Source organism: Coturnix japonica, chromosome 3 (assembly GCF_001577835.2).
Source record: "Coturnix japonica isolate 7356 chromosome 3, Coturnix japonica 2.1, whole genome shotgun sequence".
NCBI classification, from domain to species: domain Eukaryota; kingdom Metazoa; phylum Chordata; class Aves; order Galliformes; family Phasianidae; genus Coturnix; species Coturnix japonica.
The window spans coordinates 14448748-14470012 of NC_029518.1; the positions used below are offsets into that span (position 1 = coordinate 14448748).

Genomic DNA, 21265 nt, shown 5'->3' on the forward strand with positions numbered 1-21265 from the left:
CTAGGAATGCACCTTCTTTTATTTCCCATTTTGTGTTTAACTGTGTATCTTATTTGGGCAGAAAATAAATGCAGGAAGAATCCAAACCTTGACCTGCAGAAGTGCTCACCAATTGCACTTCCACTTTTTGTTGTAAGCAAATTCCAAAAGATTCCATCACTGGTGAAGCACCAAGAACACTTCAGATTCCTTTTCCTTTAGATGGCCAGTGATGCAGGCTTATCTACAGCTACAGCATAATGAGCTAATGTCAGCTAAGATGTCACACTCCACGCAGCTGTTTGTCATTGCAGGAGCAGCCATAGAGACAGAGGACAGCCTCAAGCCTTCGCTGGCAGCAGATGGTCAGACAAAGGTGCATCTGCAGTCAACAGTATGGAAGCAGCCCAAAGACACCAAGGACTGGGGAGATGAGTACATTTCCAAAGAGCAACCAGAAAGAGGGAAAGACGTGGGCCAAAGCAGATACAGCTCAGCAGACAACATTATATGTGAACCCTCCCTGGCTGGTAAGGACAGGGGGCTCACAGCTGGGCACACACCTGGCATAAGCTTCTAATCACCTTTCACAGATGGAGATGAATAAGGCAGTTTCCCCTGGTTGGAGGAAACACCGCAGGGTCTCCTGTCTCCCTGATTTCTGTTTTTTTTCCATTTGCTGGTCGGTGCCATCAGACAACACACAAACATGCTCTGCACTCAGGACACTCGCGCCCCCTTCCAAGACTTTCCAAGTCCAGAATAGCAGGGTTATGGGCAGCATAGCTAGTTATGCAGGTAAAGAATACAACTTCTTGTTCTGTAGGAAACTGGATCTGAATCCCTGGCATGAGTTGTTTTGCCTTTGATGACTTGTTTTGTTGTTTTGGTTGTTGTTTTTTTTTTTTTGGAATCTTGGGGCAGGACACATTTGCTTTGGAGCCTTCTTAGTAAACAGTGTGACTCCAGTCATCCCTGGAGCACACAGAATCACAGAACTGTAGGGGTTGGAAGGGACCTCTAGAGATCATCCAGTCCAACCCCCCTGCCAAAGCAGGTTCCTTACACATTGTAGCATGAGCCTACAACCTGGTATTATGGGTAAAGCTGACACAAACACAGGACATTGATCACCTCTGCAGCAGTTTCTCTTCATGATTTAATGCCAGATCCCCAGGGGAAATGCACTCCAACACGTGGGAGGCTGCTCTTGATGTCAGCATTTCCTTACTTCTTTAAACTTAAACATTATTTTCTGGAAGCCAAAAGGCAGAACATCGCTTTGGAGCTGCTGGAGTCAGAGAGGAAGTATGTCATCAACCTTTCCCTAATCCTGAAGATCAAGGCCACGTTGCAAGGGCCAGATGTGAAAAGAAGCACCAAGGAGAGAAGGTACTTCCATTTAGCATGCTCTCTTTTGGGGAATTTTCTTCAGTCTGTTCTTTCTGCTTCATCCTCTCCCTTTTTCTTTTATCCACATAGAGATCCTTAACACTTTAAGGTCATTTCTTGTTAAAAGTTGGAGGCACTGAAAAGATTTTTCCTGTGATTAAAGACTTTCCCATCCCTGCTTGCATCCCAAACTCTTTTACAACCACTTCAGTCTCCTGGGTCCTATCAGTCTCCTTTTTCTCCCTCCCATTTGTCCTGCCTGGGTGGGAACAAAGCTCATGCATTTACTGCTTCTCCCAGTCCACAGTTCCAGTCCTACAGGTTAATGTAGGTAATAAGCCCCTTGCCAGTAGCTTCCATCCATCAAGTATCAATATGTATAGACAACTCACGTATTTACACAGAGACACGAGATCTGTGGGACGGACCTAGCTTAGCAGCTCAAAACAATTTTTTTGCTCCCATGAGGAGTTAGTTCCTACAGTCCTCCCCATTCCCCTGTTTTAGCCAGGGAGTTCCCATCCCTGAGCACATTTGTGGTGCCTACTGCATGGTAGCTCTCCTCATCTCTTTTCACCATCCCTAGGAGTCATTTGACCAAAGTCCACTATGGAACATGTAGCTAATGTGGACTCAGGCAGTTTCATGACAGACAATACAGACTGAAATGTGATGGTTTCAAGTTTGTTTTTACGAAACTTCAGCAGTGCATGCTAAAGGCTGAGCTTCTGCTCTCTGTAACCAGTCGGATATTGTCTCCCTTCAGCTTCTTCCCCAATTCTTTGCGGTACCTGGTCCAGCAGCATGTCGATTTACTTCACGCTCTCCAGGAGCGAGTGCTGAGCTGGCCACGGCAAGGAATTCTAGGTGACATCTTCCTGAAGTTAACAAACGATGAGGTATGTTATAAAACCTCTCGACTCTTCTGTTGTGATGAATGACACTGTGCTGATAGCCCAGGGAGCCAAGACAGGAGGGCAGTAGAAGGGCAGTGCTGTAAAGCTGTGGCTAGAGCAATACCTTTCAGCCAGCTTCTTTTAAATGCAGCTCCACTACACAGCAGCCCCCCCCTGGTTGCAGCTCCTCTTGAGCAGGATATCCACGTGCCAGACCCACCTGGAGCCCCACAGGGCCACAGCACAGTGTGATGATGATAACATGCAGATAAATATGAACAATAATGTATAATAATAACACATGAAACCCAGACATGGCTGGAGGAGTGACATGTGAACCTTGACAGCTTAAGTGTCTGTATACAGACACTTAAGTAGAGGTGTCGAAAGAGCCTACGTTTTTCATACATTCCTCTCCTCCGATATATTTTGCTCAGTGTTGATGAGCAGGTAGGCAAGTCTCTCATTCTACACTGGTTTGTAGCTCCCAGTAAAACAGCCCTGTCACTGTTGTGCTACGTTGTCTATTTCTCCAAAGGTGAAGCACCTCCTTTTCAAGGTGAAGGGTCTGCCCAAACCACAGCAGGACCCTTCCTAGAAAGATGTGCAAAAACTGCTCTGATGCTTTATGAATTTTAAAACTCATAAGAAAAGCTTCTTCCTTGCCAACCTTCCTACCTCTCCTGCCTGCTCTGATGTTTTACACATTGTGCTCAATAGCTGATCCATCTTACTAAATAAGCCTCTCTTACTAAGTCCAGAGCCCTGAAAGCTTTGCACAGATAGTAGCTCTGCTATAATCATGAGCTCCCAGGAGTGACGGAGGGGAATCAATAATTTATTGTGCTGGCTGTCTCTATGACCAAATATTTCTCTTGAGTTTCTTTGTTCTTTTTGTTGTTTTTTTCCCCTGTTTATAAGAACAATTTTCTGGACTACTACGTTGCTTACCTGAGGGACCTGCCGGAATGCATCTCTCTGATCCACGTGGTGATCTTGAAGGAGGTAAACTTCCTGCCTGTTTGACGGATGCATAATGGTAACATGCATGCCTGGCTCTCTTCCTGTTGTGCTTTCCTGCCAATCCAGTTGTTCTGTCACTAAGCATCAGTTTCCTGAATATTTCTATGGCTGAGAGGCACCTACAAAAAGCAGCTTTAACATGGTCACTGCTGTGTAACAAAAACTGTTTTTCTACTGAGATATGGTGTCTCAGATCAAACCATGCACACACTTATCCAGGTCCGCTCTGGCCAAACAGAATGTCTCTGATGGAGGAACTGTCCAAACAGGGACACCAAGATCGAGGCTGTAAGTGCTGAAGTGCTTCTTGAGGGAGAAAACACCCTGAGCTGTTCAGCTTTAGACATCTGTTCTCTCACATTATTAATTATTGGTTTAAACTAGGGAAGCTAAAAATAAATATAGGCAGTTTTAAAGTGCAGGAAGCAAACCACACTAACTTCCTTCCAAGACATCCTAAGAAGTCAATCTCATTTTGTTCAGTTCTGTTTGGGACTTCGTTGTGTACAGCAGGGTCTATCTAGGCCTTCCATGCAAACTGACTAGCACACCTCAGATATACACCCCTACTTAACTACGCTGGGTGTCTCCCAAAATAATCTTCTGCTATTGCTAGTGGAGGAGTGAAGAGCATTCCATTATCACAAGCAACCATCACTTGGCTGCTGTGCTTCTGTGAACTGCTATAACCATTTATGCTGAAGCACTTCTTAATGCCCAGAACTATCTGGAAGCAGATGATTCATGGATGAAAGAAACTCTGAGGATGCTTTCTCTATTTCAGGTAGAAGAAGAAATCAAATCCGATCTCTACATTCTGTTCTTCCATATAGTCCAGCGAATCCCTGAATACCTAATTCATCTACAGGTATGGTCCCAGGATGAAAACTGCCATGTTTAACCCTTATAGCAACACAACTCAGAACTGGGGAACAGGTCCATGCATCTACAGGGCTTCTGGCTAACTCAGTGGGCTCTGTAAAGAAAAAACAACCACCACCACCACCCAAAGGGAAAGCCTTGATGTCATAGAGCCCTATAAAAATCAAGAGATTGGTTTATTTCTCCAATGCTAAACTCAACCAATGAATCACCCCTATCTCCCACAATTACGTTTATGGTGGTTACTCAAGTATTTGCACTGTAACAGTAGATTGCAGGCCCCGTCCAAATCTTGCAGAAACTGGCGCTGTCTAGAAAAGCTCCCACAGCACACAGGGCAGTGCCACGTGTGCTCCACAGTGTTAACACTCAGTCCCAAAGAGCACCTTTTCCCCAGTAAGGGTAAGGATGTCCTTCAAACTGCCTGCTCTCCTCTGTGCCCCAGAACGTCCTGAAGTTCACGGAGCAAGAGCATCCCGATTATTACCTGCTACTGGTGTGCGTGCAGCGTCTCCGGGTCTTCATCTCACACTATAGCCTCCTCTTCCAATGCAATGAAGATCTGCTTATACAGAAGAGGAAAAAACTGAAGAAGTAAGCACAACATCAGCTCATTCTCTCAATTGCGAGGGAAGGGGAGGTGTGAGGGCAGCCCAGTAACATGGGGCTTTTGTCCTTGGCCAATAGGTGCATTACCCCCTTGAAATGAAACTAAGCTGTGTGCATATTAATGCTGGAAAACCCCCTGCTATTGCCATTTGTCCTTCAAACCAAGGCCAGATTTGCTGTAAGCCTTTCCGCCTAACTCAGAGTTAAAGGAAACCCAGTTGAATCCTTCTGTAGCAGCCAACATGCATTACAACATCACCATTGCTTTAGGAAACGAAAAGTTAGCCCCCAGTGGGAGAATACATTGGAACTTAGCTCCCTCAGCAGGTGAGGGTATTGGTGAATGCCCAGCCTGTGGCCTGAAGCCCTTTACGAGATAAGCAAAAGATTGAGAGAGCACAGTGGTTTTTGTTTTTACTGGGGAGGGAAAAAATATTCCATAATTCCTGGGGAGGGACTGATTTTAAGGAAGGCATTAAGAATGGGACAGGAAGCAGAGCCCCTTGCTGATTGGGACAGACAAGGTAGAATAGATCCTTCCTCTGGGTGGGAAGAGGTACATGGGAATATTAAGGACCCTTCCAGCCCTGTTTTCTGTGATCTTACTTGCTCGTGCTCATTCCCTGCCTTATTTCTTAGCACGACGATGGATTTCTCCTCCCTCAGGTCGTCCCTGGTGAAGCTGTACAAAGGTCTCACTTCCCAGTGTACGAGCCAAGAGGTTTCTCCAACACCCAGCACAGCCTCTATCCGTGACAGCGGGATTCACTCTGAAGAGGCAATGCAGTCATTCCAACCAGCACCTTCCTCTGGCACGACAACCCCGTAAGCCATATTGTCCTAGCAGAAGGCTTTCAGAGCAGGCTGAAAACTCTTTTCTCACCCATACACTATGCCAGTGACACTCTTTAGCAGACTGGTCATTTCCAACACTGCTTCCTGTGTACATGCAGAGAGACAAAGGGCTGGCTGGCTCCTATCCACTGCCACATGGCTTACCAGCAGGCAGTGTTTTAGAACACTACCCACAGTTGCCAGTGCTCTTGCTAGCTGTCTGCATGCCGGGGAGAACATGCATTTGGTAAGGATGGCATCATTGTGCATAGCTGCACTTTGTATTTCGCATTGCTGCCAACATCACAAAAGCAAGGAAACATGACCAAGGACTCAGACAAGTAAAACAGGGGTCTTTCTATACAAGGAACCTTAACCACCTAAAAAGAAAATCATACCACAGGGAAATAACATATAACCCCATTACAAAAAAAGGAGGAGAGTAAAAATCCAGTATGAGGATGAACAGGAGAAATAAGCACCAGTTGGTATCTCCTCTGTGCTTTTGTACATTTTACAGTATGAAGTAAAATGTCAGTGAAAGCCCTTAAACAAGCAATCCTGCCTGCAAAGTTTGCTCCTGCTAACCTAGCTAGGTGATTTTTAACAGCAGCAGCAATGTTACTCTTCTCCAACATATTAGAGCAATTTGGGGTCATAAAGCCAAGAGCACCGGGTGGGAGTAAGGTGGGGAGAGATGTCATTGTAGTCCTTCAGTATTCCACTTCCTTCTGTTTTTTTTCTTTCTTATTTTAAGGCATTTGTTGCCTCAGATGAAGAAACCTCAGCCAACTGTCCTGGAGAACATCCAGGCTGTAAAGCCCCCAGACTGGGAAATGGAAAGTAGAAAACATGAGAGGCCAGAGAACATCCTTGCACCCTCTCAGCTCACTGAGCAGGAACTCAAGGCTCTGACAGCTCCTTTACAATCCATCCCTGAAATGGAGTATGAAGCACCACCTGCCGACGCGGTGGGAAACCCAGAGAGAGCCATCAGGACCTCTGTGGAGCTGCTGCAGGATGCGAGGAACTTTGCGCCAAGCTATGAAGAGTTTGATTACCCTGGGGAAGTCTTCACCATGCCGGGTCCCTATGAAGACGATACTTTCCAAAACCTCGCTCTCTTTGAGAATTGCTCCCCAGCCTCCTCAGAATCCAGCTTAGACATTTGTTTCCTTAGGCCTGTTAACTTCACGTCAGAACCAGAGAGGACAGATCATGCCTTACAGCCGTTGCCTAAGAGCAGTACTCCTGTGAGCAGCAGCACTTACAAGCGTGAGATGTTCCACAGCAAAGGCAAGCAGCTGAGCAGGTCTCTGAAGGAGCTGCCGAGGAGCGCTGAGGGTGTGAGCTCCAGGCTCTACAGCACACGGAGCAGCAGTGGGAGCCGGCTGCAGCAGAAGCAGGAGAGGAATGTCCAGCCTCACATGATCTCAGCCTCAGCTCGAAGCTCCCAAAGGAGCTACTTCCCCCCACAGAGAGGAGCGGGTGAAAAACCAAGCTTTTTGGAAGTAAGGAAGCTTAAATAGGAGGAGCAAAGTATAAAATAAAAGGCACATGGTGGTGCAGAAGCAGCAACAGCAGCAGGATAAAGATCTGAGATACAGTTAGGGCAGAACTTGCCAAACTAGCTTCCAAGTTCACACATTCAAAGCCCTCATTTGCATGTATGTACCCAAGGGAGGGAACATGACACAGGACAGCTGCTTTTCACACCACTGGAATTTAGGGCTGGAGGCCTAAAGAGGTGCTGATAGCAGCTCATAGCTTTCACACACATCTTCCCCAGGGACAAGCATGGGCTTGAGGCACTCAGCTGGCTGAGTGACAGTGAGAACACTCTTGAGAGGAGACAGCCTCCCATGTGTCTCTAGCTGTCACCGAGCTTCCCCCACGAGCAAATGTTCTACCTCATCCGGGTCATCAAGCATGAGCAAAGCTGTTCAAAATGAATTCTAGAGGGTGGCACCCAGTTAAAAAGGTGACTTCTTACCTGCTACAAGGAGAGCTGGGTTAAGAAAACTGATGGATTTACTACCAGATCCTCACGCGGTACAAACCAGGATGGCTCTGCTGAGCTCAACCCATTTATACACCTAAGGATCTGGTCCATCGGTTTTGCTGCACCTGTGTTTGCTGGTGAACCATTAAGTCTGTGGAAGATCAGACAGGGCCCAGCAACCATGTCCCTGTCCCTCAGACAGCCACTGACACAGCAGGCAGCACTCCAGCTCTTCAGGGACATCAGATACTGCAGGAACAACGTCTCTGCAGCTTGCAGCACCTGCTCAGTCAGCTTTGGGCTTGTGCAGCCAGGGAAAAAGACACTGAATGGACATCTGGGCCCCATCACCTCCACTCTTCTCTGAGAAGGGGCTGAGAGTGCTGTGATGTGCTTAGTACACTCCCTCCATGACACCTAGAGAAACACCTACCTGCTCAAACAAGACAAGGTGCAGATAAGGCTGTAAATGCAGATGATGACAGAAGGAAATTTCCAAAAATCTGACTAGAAAGACAGCAGGGAAACTTCAAATGAGGGAGGAAAAAAAAAAAGTCAGTAAAGGAGGTGGCAAAACAGTGTGGATGAGGTAAAGAAGAGCTGAGGGGACACAGCCCACTCAGATACAACAGCCTGTGAGCTGCTTGGCACTCACATGCACTGATCTATGCCCCACAGCAGGGTGTGGATAGGCAGCAAGTCCCAAATCACAGGCCATGATCATCCCCAGAGACAACTGTGCAGTGGTGGACAGAACTGTCCCCACAGTAACAACGGGGGGAACTCCACTCTCCTGAAAGGGGAGGAGATATTTTAGAGGCGCATTTACCACCAATGTGTGTGTGCTATCAAAGCTTCCTGCACCACAGATGTAAAACCAGGGAGCAGCAGAGTCAACAGAAGAGCCTTTCACATCGTATCAACTCGGGAAGCCTCCCAGTCCTGGGGTAAAGAGCTCATGAGCAAGGAGGAGTTGGAAAGAACCTACTTCTTCAACTCCTCATGTTGGCTTGCACCCTTGCTGGCAAAAGAAGGGGCTAGTAAGACCACCTAAACCAAAAATCTAGCAAGGAAGGCTCCAGTTCCCTCTAAGAGTGCTTCTCTCCAGTCCTCTGCCAATGCCTCAGATTCAGAGCCAGCAACAAGCTCTATGCTGAGGTACCAATGCTGCTGAGCCCAAGTGATGCACTGTCTCCCAACCTTGCCAGCACCTCCTGACCCACCAAGTCCCTCCTAGCAGAGAGAGAGAGAGAAAGAGAAGGGGACAAGGATGTGAGGTTGCAAACGCTGGTTAAATTGTCTTTTCCCTTTTAGGAGCTCCATGCAGAAGACAACACCAGGTTCTGCCAGAAGGATGACAATGAGCAAACATCCTTCAGCGACCACAACCCACGGCACGAGCCCAAAGGGGGTTTCCGGAGCTCCTTCCGCAAGCTCTTCAAAAAGAAATAAGCAGCCCCAAGAAAGGCAGGCCACAGCCCAAGCGCAACAGTACTTCCCTGGGTCCCTAAGGGTGGAGACAGACAGCAAGGTCCCAAGATGTCCCCTCACTAACATAATAGGTGAAGGGGTGGGGGAGAATACTGTCACAAGTGTGCATCCTGCTCTTCCTAGCACAGGGGAGGGCCAGGCTATGGGTTCAAGCAGAGCTCAGCCAGCAGATCCAGTAAGCAGAGGAATTTGATAGCTTTTACTCCTGCCTGACTTAATTTTCTTCAGTTTTGGAAAGCTTGGGACAAATCCCTCTGTGTTCTCCTCCCCCTCAGCCACCAAAGCTGTTTTTTCTGCCATACGTCTTCACTCTTCCAAATTCAAACTAGGAGTAATTCAGCCTCACCCACAACAGACAGGTTGACCTTGTAGCCTTGGCATCCTTGGCCAGAAGTCCAAAATTCTTTTCTCTCCTCCACTTCCTGAAGAAAAAACACTAACAAAGATGTCTTCCAGAAGGCCAGCTCACACTATCCAGCTGGTTTGAGAAGGTCTAACTAGCATCAGATGAAGCACCCGGACTTTGTTCTGCTTAAACAGCATCGTCTTTTCTTTTGGACTGAAATCCTCTTCCACCTTTTAACCAACATGCTGTTTCTCAAACTGCCTCCTACTGTACAAATCTCTGCTCTTGCTGTCAGAATTGCCCAGGTCTCCATGCAGGGGACACAGGCTGAGCGCAGGGCCTGCCACAAGGGACAAAGACCCTTCCACACTCTACACTCACCCTGGATCAACGCAGATACTGACACAGTCAACTGGCATTGTGGCTCCTGGTCTGCAGTACATGTTAAACATCCTCGGCCAGCTCTCTTTGACCTGACATCACTTTATGAGCCCCAGCACACGAAGCACCCTGCTTTGGAGCAGATCTTCTGGAAAAAAAAAAATAAATAAATTGAAATGCTAGGGCAGGAAAGCCAATGGTGCCCCACTTTTGAAGTCACAGCATTCCTCCAGGTGCAAGGACACTCTTCCTCCCACAACAAAGCCACATGCATGTCTCATCCACATCTCAAAGGACACACCCTTAGCAGTATTGTTCTCTGTATAAGCCTACAGACTCTGTTAAAATATACAGTAAGGAAAGGGAATTAATGCACTCTGACCTACAGCTCTCCTAGAGTGCTCACTGACTGCACGTACCATCCACCTTTTCTTCTTCTGCTGGAGAGAAAGAGGTGGCTGGAAAAAGGGTCAATTTCAGCTCAATCAGAAGTAATCTCTTATTACAATCAGAGTTTTATCAACGTTTCAAGAAAGGGACCAAGATAAAACTTCAGGGATTAAAATGTTTCAGCCTATGTCACCTGTTAGACTTCACTGGGGCCAAACTGCTCCCAGAAATCCAATTCTCATTCTGAAAGGCAAGAAGATATCTTCTTGGTTTTTCTCCTTTACCTTTTGCATAAAAAACCCCAAACCTCCCCAGAATAGTTTAAAGTTTTTAATTACAAAAAGAATTCTCTTTCCCTCTCCCTCACATCTTCATTATGAGTTCTCTGACTTCTCCCAAGTGGAGGGGTTATTATTTCTATAGACAGGCCTACTTGTTCACGGAACCAGAGTTTTATCACGATGGATGAGTTTCCTTTCCCACCTTGCCCTGTCAAGATATAGGCAAATATATCAGGAAAGGGGTGAGGAAAGGAAGAAAGACAATAAAACATTGGAAAGACACGAGCAGATGTATGCATAGTCTAGGTAGCTACTAAAAAGAAAGAGCTGACAAGGCAAACACAGCCAAGCGCAACTGCCCATCTCCACCCACAGCATTCAGCAACAAACTCTGGGAACACAAACTGTGCCTGTGCCAGTAAGGGGCTCACAAAACCACTGCTGAGCACTTTGCTGCCAAGCCACAGGTGGCTGAGAGGCCACTGATGAGAACTACTATGCATACCACCTAGAGTGGCTCTTTTCTGTACAGATAAAAGCAAAGCAACAAATACTTTCTGTGACAACTGACACCCCTCACCTTGGAAATGACTACACAATGTTTAAAGATAGTGGGTTTGGAGACCCTGGTAACCATGGCACAATAGGAACATCCCAAATAATTATTTGGATTTTAAATTTTAGGCCTGTACTGCACTGCACTAATGCTCTCAAGGACTCTGAGTCTTGTGCCTTTGAGTAGCACACAATGAGATTTCTGCTCTTCATAGAAGAAACTTGCTCCTCCAAACTTGCCAGGCAGATGTCAGGCCAAAAAGAAGGCAAAGAGGAAAACCTGTGTTCTAAAATCTTCTGTGTAAGGAAATCATTCCAAAGTGGCAGACCCTTGGCTTGTAAAATGCATATGGATTCTAGCTTCTGTTTTAGTGATTTAAGGCATGGTCACAATTGATGGTTATTGTTACTGATTCTGTAAGTTCTTTCTTACAGGCCTATACTCATCATTGGAGATGTCCTGAGTATTTCCTTGTAACTGCTCAGAATCTGCAAAATGTACATAAAACCAGTGAATAATGCTCAGCACCACAAAAGGTGCCTCTTGCAGGATGCAACACAACTTCACCTTTAGTATGTGCGTGCTCTGGATTATTTTGATTCCTTTGCCAAATAAACATTGCTTTTAAATAACACTCTTCTCTTTTTTGCACTGACTCAGCTGTAAGACTGCATCTATTACAAGGAGAAACATACATTTCTTCCAGTCCCTTCCTGAGGCAACACTACTGACAAAATTCCATTCCTTTGTGCATACAGTCTCATAAGGAGACTGCTTTCATACTCCTCATTTCAAGACTCTTACCTGATACTCATCAGAGCTCTTGCTCCCTTCTAAAGCTTCTGGTCCAGATCTGACCGATCCCACTTGTTGGTGCAGCTCTGAATGACATTACCTCAGTGCCACTCTTCTGCTCTTTCTGCAGCTTCTGTTACAGACACACAAGCCTTGACAAAAGGAAACCCACAGGCCTCCTCCAGTGCCACACACACCACTGTAATTTCAACTATCCATCTCAGTAAGAGATTTTAGTGTATTCTTGTAAATCGCAAACATGTCACATGCAAAGTTTTCCTCCAAAACTTAATTCCAATTCTATCTGCCACCATCTGTCCTTCGCCACACTCCCAGCAGATTCAAACCAATGACAACACAAACAAGGGCAGCTCAGTTCCTAGTGCTCACACCTCCAAACAAACACACAACAACCACAGGCAGCCTTGCATCACTCAGGGACAGCAGGCTCAAGAGACAAGAACATACCAGCTGAGTTTTATAGCAACAGCAAAGATACATTTTGACCCCCATACAAATCTACCTGGAGTGCTTCTTCCTCAAAAATCCCTTTCAATCCTCTGGATAAAGAACATGCCTATTAGCCACTGGGGAACAGCCAGTGCCTGAGACAGTGCTCAATCAGACACCATCACCACAGCTGTGACTTTTCCAGATCACCACAGACGCACTCCCTGCTTCGGGCAGCCTGCCTCAGACTACCAAGACTTTCAAAGTACCTTACGCAGTCAAAAGTGTACGCTTCTAGGATACATAAGGCTTTTTTAGTATTTTTAGAACATGGCTTTTAATGCCAAGTGATAATAGCCACTATTAAATTTTCACTTGAATGCATTCTGAAATGCACTGCAGACTCAGCATGTAAAGATCCCTTACAGACAATGAGGTACACAGGCCATCAGATGTGCCCAGTCAAGTTTACTTTACATGTCCTGAACTGACAGAGCTTTAACATTTACTGACTGTGGCAAGTAACCACGTCATAAAACAAAGCAAACGGACACACACGCTGGAGTAACAAAATATACTGCAATCCAAACAGCTAAAAATGGATATTTCAAGGCAGCAAAGAACCATGAAATTTTTTCAAACTTTAAAATATCACCTTAAAATATCCTGACTAAGCTCCTTCTTCCTGCCTGGAAAAGGCATTTGCATTGAAGAGAAAGTCCAGGAAGGTCCTTTACATGCCACAGCTAAGTGCACTGCTCAGCAGCAAAGCTTTAAGAAAGCTTTAAGTAACATTTTGTTTCACTTGCTTCTAATTTGTTAAGAGAAACATTCACGAATGGGATGTTCTAGCAGAGCTGAAATAGCAGCAGTGCCAGAAATACCAGCAGTAGAGACTGCCTTGATAAAATGTCAGACCTAACAACTCAACAACAGCCGCAAAGTGAACTCACTCCTAGTATAGATGCAGCACAGCCTGCTGTGATACAAATTTGATCAAGAAGCAATTCAGCTTGAATAAAAACCCTCCGTTGTGTGCAACAAAATGAAATGCTCTATCACAAGCACAACTGTCTGCTGACTTCAAAGTAACAACTGCTTTTGAATCAAACCTTACACATCCAGTGACTGTCAGACTACCCCCCAAAGGATGTAAATCCCACGTACTAGCATAAATACACTCTCACCAAGTAAGACCTCTCCCTCTCTGATTTAAGAAACATGTAATATAGAAGATTAGAGATGGTTTCCTGAGAAAGTAAATGCACAATACTTGCAATATCAGCACTTCTCAATTTCCAGAGGGCTTCCCTGAGTGAACACACAGCTATGACACTCACTGAAGAAAAAGAACAAACCCAATCATGGTCCACTGATGCACTAGGCTACACACAAAGTAGAAACCTCAGGGTGACACAGCACAAACTATGTACCACACCTATGAATGTCTGCTTATCTATTTAAGCACTTCGCATTTTTAACCACATGGCTACGGTTTGCTTCTGTTTCAGCTGACTTTTACCCACTTCTAAGGCACACCAAAGATATACAGCAACTCACCCAAGCCAGTGACCAGCCTACAAACAAGCATGTTTCTTTAGCTAGCACATATTAACATCTCAAATCACACCAGAGCATTCCAGAGTCATTTTAGCCACATAACATCATAAAAATTCCTTCATTTTCCATGTGAGAAGTATTGTCAGCAAACATCAACCAAATAAAAAGTTATTGTAGGTTAAATAATTATTAACGCAAAATTGCCATGAGACAAATCAGAGGCTTAGAAGTTGTACTCAAAACTCCCACCCTAAATGCAGCAGGTTTGGTTCTTGTTCCTTCTTGTTTGTAGCTGAGTCAACACAATGATTTGTGTGCTGCATGACTGATCTGCTCCACTGGGTCCCAAAGAACTATATTTAAGCTAGGTTCTTGCATGGTTACTATTATCACCCATTGACCAAATACCCCACCAATAAAGGAATTTTATCCTCAACTACAGGCATGCAAGTCAACATTCTGCCCATTTCACAAAGGAAAACAGAGGCCTACTGACATTCAAGAGGCCTGTTGATGAACAGGATCAATGTGAGGTCTTCCATTCCAGTTGGACCACCTCAGCAACCAAGCATTCCTTCTGCCTGGTCTGCCATGACTACTAAACAGCATGGAAGGAGAGAGATCAGAAAGTCTGAATATGAGGAGTTTTTCCTGGTAATCCATGGATGTGCTAATAACTCATATGGTGCTTTCAACATTATGTCCATCATGTTGTTTACATCCAAAGAACCAAGTACCTAAATTACACCTCCTGTAGCATGAGTGTTTCTGCCAAGCTCCCATGTAAGAACACTCTCTTCTGAAGCCAAGGGATAGAGATCTTCATTTTTTCTTCATTTGCCAGAAACACGTTTCAAAATAAAACTTAAGACATCAAAGAAAGAACACAACTGACACATTACAACATTTGTCCATGATGAGAACCGCCGTTTTTGTTGATGGGATCAAAACACTTTCTGAAATGTAAAGACCACACAAAAAGATAAGGTGCATCGATCAATGGCATTGCAGAAAGCATTAAAAAGGTAGGCTTTATCACCAGTCTACTCACATCATCCCTAACGACACAACTCTTCAAGATGCTGAAATGTATTCTTCTCCCAAAGATACAAGACAGAATTTTACTTAAGACCCACGAGCTTCATTAACTGAAGATGAGGTACTTCACAAACATACTGTAATGGTGACTATAGAGCTCTCTCTTTAACAGCTGGCATGCATTACTGTATTGTCTAGAGATAAAAAACAGTGCACAGGTTTATGGATAATCCATGTCATGATACTTATGCCAGTATATGTTCTGTCATGTCTATTTCGGACAGCAAGCTTTGGTAAAGATTAATATAAGTTTGAATTTCCCTAACAAGTGACATACAAGAGGTCTGAGGAGATCTTACATAATAATTCACTTTGGGATTAACCTATCTGAGATATTACTTTGATACATATGCCAAAACCAGCTTCTTTTTAGACTCTTGTAACTGAAGTACACAGACTGAACTAGGAAAATATGTACCAAAACACGTGCTTTCACACCCTCCTGTGCTTAACTTAAAAAAAAAACAAAAAACAAAAGAGCTGTAATTTGTCCGTGTAATAATTTAACATATGTCAGCCAAACATATTTGTATCTTTATTTCAATTAAATTAAAAACAATCTGCAAGTATATTTATGCAACATTCACTATATACACATGATTTACGCAACTGCAAGGCAATTCTATGTATGCTGATTAACCTATTGTTAGTAAAACATGACAATAGCTATGGAAGTTGGCCAGTGAGTGCTCTTTTCCACAAGTGACTCTTTTCATGGCATGACCGAAAAAATAGCTACTAGCCATGAAATGGATTATCAGTAAACCTTAAAAAGAATGTGACATAACCTAGCAGAAATTAACAGTCTTCTAAATGTAGTAGTATATTTATTTCAGATGATGGTGCTGCCTTTTAAAATAAACTTGCCGTCACTGTAACGATGTAAGACTTCCCATCTGCTCTACCTAAAGAAAGCAGTAATTAGACATTATGCTTTCTGGCAAAAATTTATTTTTGAACTGGCACCACAATATTTCAGAAAATAATAATAAAGTACCTCTTTGGTGAAGCCTAGGTACCCCCTACTACTCATCGTAACAACTTGTAAACAGGACCGCAATACAGTGCTACGCCTTAAAGTCTAACTCAGTTAGGTACCACAGATCTTCCTCACAGTCCTCCTCACAACTTTAGGAAAAGTATTTTAAAGCAGGGAGTAAAGCAAAAGAAAATTAAGAAGGAATATAAAGTTCCCTGTTTGAGATTTTAAAAAAGTGCATAATGTTTTCATTCCAAAAACTGTGCCACTGTATGGAACTGATGGATACAAGACTGTTTTCCTTCCTGTACTGGACATTACAGATCGTTACACAAACACAGTCTCTGCTCATTGGCCAAAGAAGTCCCTCAAGTCTGTTTTCTGGTACAATCAGTTGTCCAATTATCTTAGAACAATGTCCTGCATACTAAAACAAGAACAGCGAATTAACCAGTTCTTCCACTCGAATGTCTGTTTTTGCAATTCCATTTCTGTACACTGCATTTCCAATTTACTGGAGAGTTTTTAGTGTTTGGCATATACACATCCCAACTCCTTGGCACCACCAGGTTCAGTGCATCCATTGCCAGCAACAGACGTAGCACCAGGAAAACGCAGCTCCCAGCGCAGGGGACAGTTCAGGAGGAGTGGGCATTCTGCAGCAAGGGCGGTCCGTCTCGATGCATCGATGGGTGTGTGTGCTCCCTTTTGTAAGTTTTTGGAGGAAGCTTTGGGATATGTTGAGAAGTGCTTTGTCGTGGAGGAACAGGTGGTCCAGCGACAGGATGGAGGTCCACATCTTGTTGTATCAAAGGTGGTGATGGAAGATGCCTCCGTGCTACATGTGGAGAAGGTGTCTGAGGGGGAGGGGGAGTAAATGGAGAGGGACTGTTTGGGAAAAAGGTGTTACCGAGTTCGCTTTTTCTCCCCAGTGGTGGAGGCTGGAGGTGTAGTGGTGAGCTAGAGAAAACATCTGGAGTTCGCACAGGTTCTCGTGGTGGTAACACAGGAGGGCTTTCAGGGGGGTCAGAGATGCAGGTCCGGTCAGGCACCGAGTACCTTGGTGAATACACTTTAGAGGTTGGTTGCCTAGGAGGGATTGCTGGCGGGCTGTCCAGGTGCGCAGAAGTAATCTGAGGTACACAAACATTTCATTTAATAAGAGTTTTAGAGTGGCAAAGAACAAGACCCTGCTGTGAAATGGAATTCCTATCCTGCTGACTGATCTTTCCACTTCAGCAGAAGACACAGCAAGCCAAGTGCAGAATGAAGATGGGGAGTAGCGAAGCAATGCCCAGGAAAATATGTTTCTCAGCACAGTGCATGTAGAAAGGACAAGCAGACTGGATGTGTACCAGAGTAAGAGCATGGGCATATCAATAATGAGTTAACAGGCAGGGATGCAGGGAGTGAAGATGCATGGAAAGGGAAAAAGGCAAGCCAAGGAGTGATCGGAGCAACATGCTGGTTCCAGATCTGCCTGCTGGGTAGGTCTAGGTATCTTCTACTGCCTTCCCAGTAACAGGTACCAATGACAGATAATAGGACCATGTATTTCTCCAAGAAAATGAGCAATAAAGAGGGGCAATGGTGCTGAACAGAGGAAAAAATACACTACACTCAGAAACTGGAGCTAAGTAGAATTATTGAAGTGAATGGTTCCCAAGCTGCAGTCCACAGTGACAAGGTAATTGGTCACACCACCACACTAACATATCTATAACGTTTCCAACTGAATTTTGATAGGATTGTGACACACTGAAGTCTGTTGGCTGACAGCACAGTGACCTACAGTCTGAAAAGGACATCATGTTTAGTGATATATGAAAGCTCTCTTGAAAGTCAGAAGACATATGCTACAATGTAATTTTGAGTGGGATCCTCAAATCTATCCAATTCTCTAGTCATCAATCAATTCCCACTGAAATCAAGAGAAATATAACACTGTCTAAAATAAAAGCTAGACTTGCTCGCAAATGCAAAAGGCAAAAAGTAGCAATGGCTCAAGCAGGCAGGAAAACAGGACGGGCAATCAACAATGAAAGCAATGAGCAGCACAGCATCCAGTGTCAAATACTGTAATGAGTTATTTCAGGGGACTAAGGAGTGTTCATCACATTCCATCATTACTGTTCTTCAATTCTTTACCCTAAATCATACAACCCAAAACAATCTTCTACAACAATTACTGCAGACAGAAACATCTTTAAGTTCTCAGAAGGACCTAATCACAGCAAATGAGCAGGCAGATGGTGAAGCTGGGCAGGCCTGAAATACATGGTTGCTTACTGTTTCACAAATAGATGTTCAAAAAAAATGTATGTATTATCTTTAAAAGTTTCTTTTTCCTATAATACTCTCCTCTTTTCTCTTATAAAAAACACCCTTTTTAGCTGTAACTTACTTTTGATGGGGAGGATTCAGCTGGGGCAGACTCTGGTCGTCTTCGTGGAGGAACTGGTGGGGGAACGTGAGCTTCATCTGAAGTTTTGGTAAAGCTTATGGATGACACAGAAGCAGATCCTAGTGAACACAGAGTGAAAAATCTCAATAATGAGTTTTTGTTCAATATAGAGTATTTCCTCTAGCATGCTAATAAAGGTGTCATTAACAGCAGCGTACCTTTACTTTAGTAAAATACTTGCTCATAAAATGCAGCATGAAGAAGGTATTAAGGAAATATACCACTGAACAACCATCAAACTTGAAGATTCCAAACTGCTTTTCTGAACTGCAATAAACTCAGTGGCCATTAATTCTCACTTTTGTAAGTAATCCGCTAGATCAAAACCCACATCACAAAGCTGTTCTCATATCACAGCAGCACTAAAACCACATCCTGAACTTGCAGCTTATGTGTCAATCCAACAATGAAGAAATATCTTATGAAGAAACAATCAGGAAGCCATCTTGGACCCTCAGCAATGCCACTGCACTGCTAAGCAACTACAGCTTTTATCAAGTTAGTTCACCTCTTTGTGGCAACCTGCTCAAAATGGGACTAACCCTGTATTTCCTTTGCATGCCCTTTACATTACAGGGCACTGCGTCCTGTAAAAATTATTGAAAGCACACAATAAAATATGAGCTTCCATGCATGCTGATGAAGACAGAAGAAAAATAGTGTAATAGGTCTTGACTGATTTAAAGCAGGACAACACAGACTAAGTTATTGAGGAAAAACACTCGTGTGCCCTGAAGCTGATTTGTAATGGCAGGCAGCAGATTAAGTCACCTGCAAAACACTCATGTCTATTCTCACTAGTCACCAAACACACTCACCACACACATACCTGGCAGCAAATGCTACAAGTGTTGGTTTGGGACATTCATGAACTAAGGATGATGCATCTTTGGCCTTCTGCTTTAACAGCTTCTCCAAAGACACGCAATACCCAAAATGCCCAATTCTGTTCAATTTCTCCCTCTACAACAAGAACCACTAATAAAAATGTAGTAAAATGTACTCAAAATTTTTCCTGCTACAAGGAGACAAAAATTGACTATGTTGCTATAGTCACTTAGCATGGTTTTACCTGTTTAAGATCACAAAATCTAATATACAGCCTTTGTACACTATTACCACCTACTTGCATGAAAGGGACTTGAAGGATCTGAGTCAAACACACTGCAAGCATCTGTAGTACTTGAAGTAGCAGAAGCGGGGGGTGGGGTCAGAGGCGTTCGTGGAGAGTTTGGTGCAGATGCTGTAGTTTCTGTCTCACTCTCTGGGATGCGGCTGTAACTAATTTTTCTTGGTTCCTGTTGCAGGGGTGTGGGGTGTCTCATGGTGCCTGGCCTTGGATTAGATGGCCGAACACCTGGGGACTTGAGAGGATAGCTGTACTTTTTGGGCTGAAATAACAAAAAAAGACAAAAATGTATCAAACAAAAAAACTCAAAACACACACACACTAATAATCACCAAAGTATAGTTTTGCACTTATGAAGTTAGAGATTGAAGATCACCTCTATCTGAGAAAGACAGATGTAAGCATTTTTGGGGAGAACATGAGAAAGAATACAAATACTAACAAATCTCGGTGGAGGCTTCACATTTCGCGGCTCTATCTCTAGCGACTTGTTGAACAGATAATCTGTAAATTCTGTCTCCATGCTGCTTCCCATTGGATTCAGGTTTTCAAAAAATCTCTGGAATACAAGAAGGTAAATAGAAATTATATCAAATAAGATATTTCTGTGACGCTTCTGCCCACTGTAGAAGTGATCCCAACTGTTCCACAGAAAAGAGAAAACGCTCAGGTCAGTAGTGAGGACAGATTTTTAAGTTAGTAACCCTGCATGTTGCCAGTGCTCTGCTCGATGCTGATAGCACTGTGCCTGGCATGCAGAACTAACTGTGCTACTACACTTAACACTTTCTGCAGTGCAGAAGTCAGAACAGGTTAGCCCAAATGCCGTCAAAAGAAGCTGTATACAGTCCATCTCTACACTGATGCAGCAGGGCAAGACTGCTCTCAGAATGATTTTGTCAAACTACATAGAGGAAAAAATACCAAAAGGTCTCATGAACATCAAGGAACAAGTGGAAAAAAAAACAACCTCAGACAAAACTGTGAGCATCATCACCATCAATACATGAAATGAACACAGTGCTGCCAGGTAGACTTGTAAATGTAATGGAAATAACTGAGGAAGAAAAAGACAGCTGGGCTGACTGCAAGCATGTGACTGACTGAGGACAGTGAGCATCTGGTAGTTTCTGTTCCTGTCCAGAACTGACCAAGATCTATTGACCAGTATCCCAAACAGCTGAAATCACCCCAACTCTCCTTTCCTCCCAAAAAAATCTGCATGCACAGAGATTACTTCCCTTCTTACATGCTTAACAGAAATTTTAATGCAGGCCTTTTGCTTATTTCGAATGCAGTTGATCTCTATGGCCTATCAGCTGACATAATCACACACAAGTACCTCAGTGTGCACACACATGGAAGTGATGTCACTTACCCTGATGTCAAATTCTACTCTTAAACAATATGGCTGATTCTGGTACTGTTGTATTTCTCCAGTTATTTCAGCTACTTTTCTTCTCTTGCTGAAATTTATGAGTTCTTTTCCATGTCGCTTTAGAAATTCAGGGTTGCCTTCTTCTGTCTTTAAAATGTTAGTTAAGTAAATTCCTGAGGAGAACACAAAAGATTCTAAATACTTAGTGCAGAACAGAGAGGAAGGGGATACGGATGGAATACAAAGAATTTTTAAATAACTTTATTTCTGTATTTTGATAACTTAGAAGAACTCTTGATTGGGTTCAGTAGAAGTCAGAGTTCATTTAGATATTTTAATATGCCTTCTCC

At 43.9% G+C, this 21265-nt stretch overlaps 2 protein-coding genes and 1 long non-coding RNA gene across 9 annotated transcripts in view; 1 reads left to right on the top strand and 2 right to left on the bottom strand.

Annotated features, from left to right (window-relative positions):
• The window catches only part of ARHGEF33 (Rho guanine nucleotide exchange factor 33), a 28468-nt gene extending 18941 nt beyond the window's left edge, over nucleotides 1–9527 (top strand). For 3 of the 4 annotated variants that reach the window (XM_032443253.1, XM_015857077.2, XM_015857079.2), the window contains 9 exons: nucleotides 294–509; nucleotides 1242–1371; nucleotides 2138–2270; nucleotides 3189–3272; nucleotides 4075–4158; nucleotides 4618–4766; nucleotides 5421–5606; nucleotides 6373–7126; nucleotides 8932–9527. In XM_032443253.1, coding sequence (XP_032299144.1) covers nucleotides 294–509; nucleotides 1242–1371; nucleotides 2138–2270; nucleotides 3189–3272; nucleotides 4075–4158; nucleotides 4618–4766; nucleotides 5421–5606; nucleotides 6373–7126; nucleotides 8932–9069 — 1874 coding nt within the window. In that variant the 3' untranslated portion in view covers nucleotides 9070–9527. The remainder of the gene's footprint in view (nucleotides 1–293; nucleotides 510–1241; nucleotides 1372–2137; nucleotides 2271–3188; nucleotides 3273–4074; nucleotides 4159–4617; nucleotides 4767–5420; nucleotides 5607–6372; nucleotides 7127–8931) is intronic. The other variant, XM_015857078.2, reaches the window with a different exon arrangement.
• The window catches only part of LOC107310952, a 33093-nt gene extending 21267 nt beyond the window's left edge, over nucleotides 1–11826 (bottom strand). For 2 of the 3 annotated variants that reach the window (XR_004306495.1, XR_004306494.1), the window contains exons 1-3: nucleotides 9836–11826; nucleotides 4660–4734; nucleotides 3219–3409 (exon numbers count right to left, since the gene is read on the bottom strand). This is a non-coding gene — a long non-coding RNA (uncharacterized LOC107310952). The remainder of the gene's footprint in view (nucleotides 1–3218; nucleotides 3410–4659; nucleotides 4735–9835) is intronic. The other variant, XR_004306493.1, reaches the window with a different exon arrangement.
• A 3638-nt stretch (nucleotides 11827–15464) lies between these two features.
• SOS1 (SOS Ras/Rac guanine nucleotide exchange factor 1) overlaps nucleotides 15465–21265 on the bottom strand; it is a 38988-nt gene continuing 33187 nt past the window's right edge. For both annotated transcript variants that reach the window (XM_015856982.2, XM_015856981.2), the window contains 5 exons: nucleotides 20916–21088; nucleotides 19980–20096; nucleotides 19535–19799; nucleotides 18349–18467; nucleotides 15465–17077 (listed from right to left, as the gene is read on the bottom strand). In XM_015856982.2, coding sequence (XP_015712468.1) covers nucleotides 16583–17077; nucleotides 18349–18467; nucleotides 19535–19799; nucleotides 19980–20096; nucleotides 20916–21088 — 1169 coding nt within the window. In that variant the 3' untranslated portion in view covers nucleotides 15465–16582. The remainder of the gene's footprint in view (nucleotides 17078–18348; nucleotides 18468–19534; nucleotides 19800–19979; nucleotides 20097–20915; nucleotides 21089–21265) is intronic.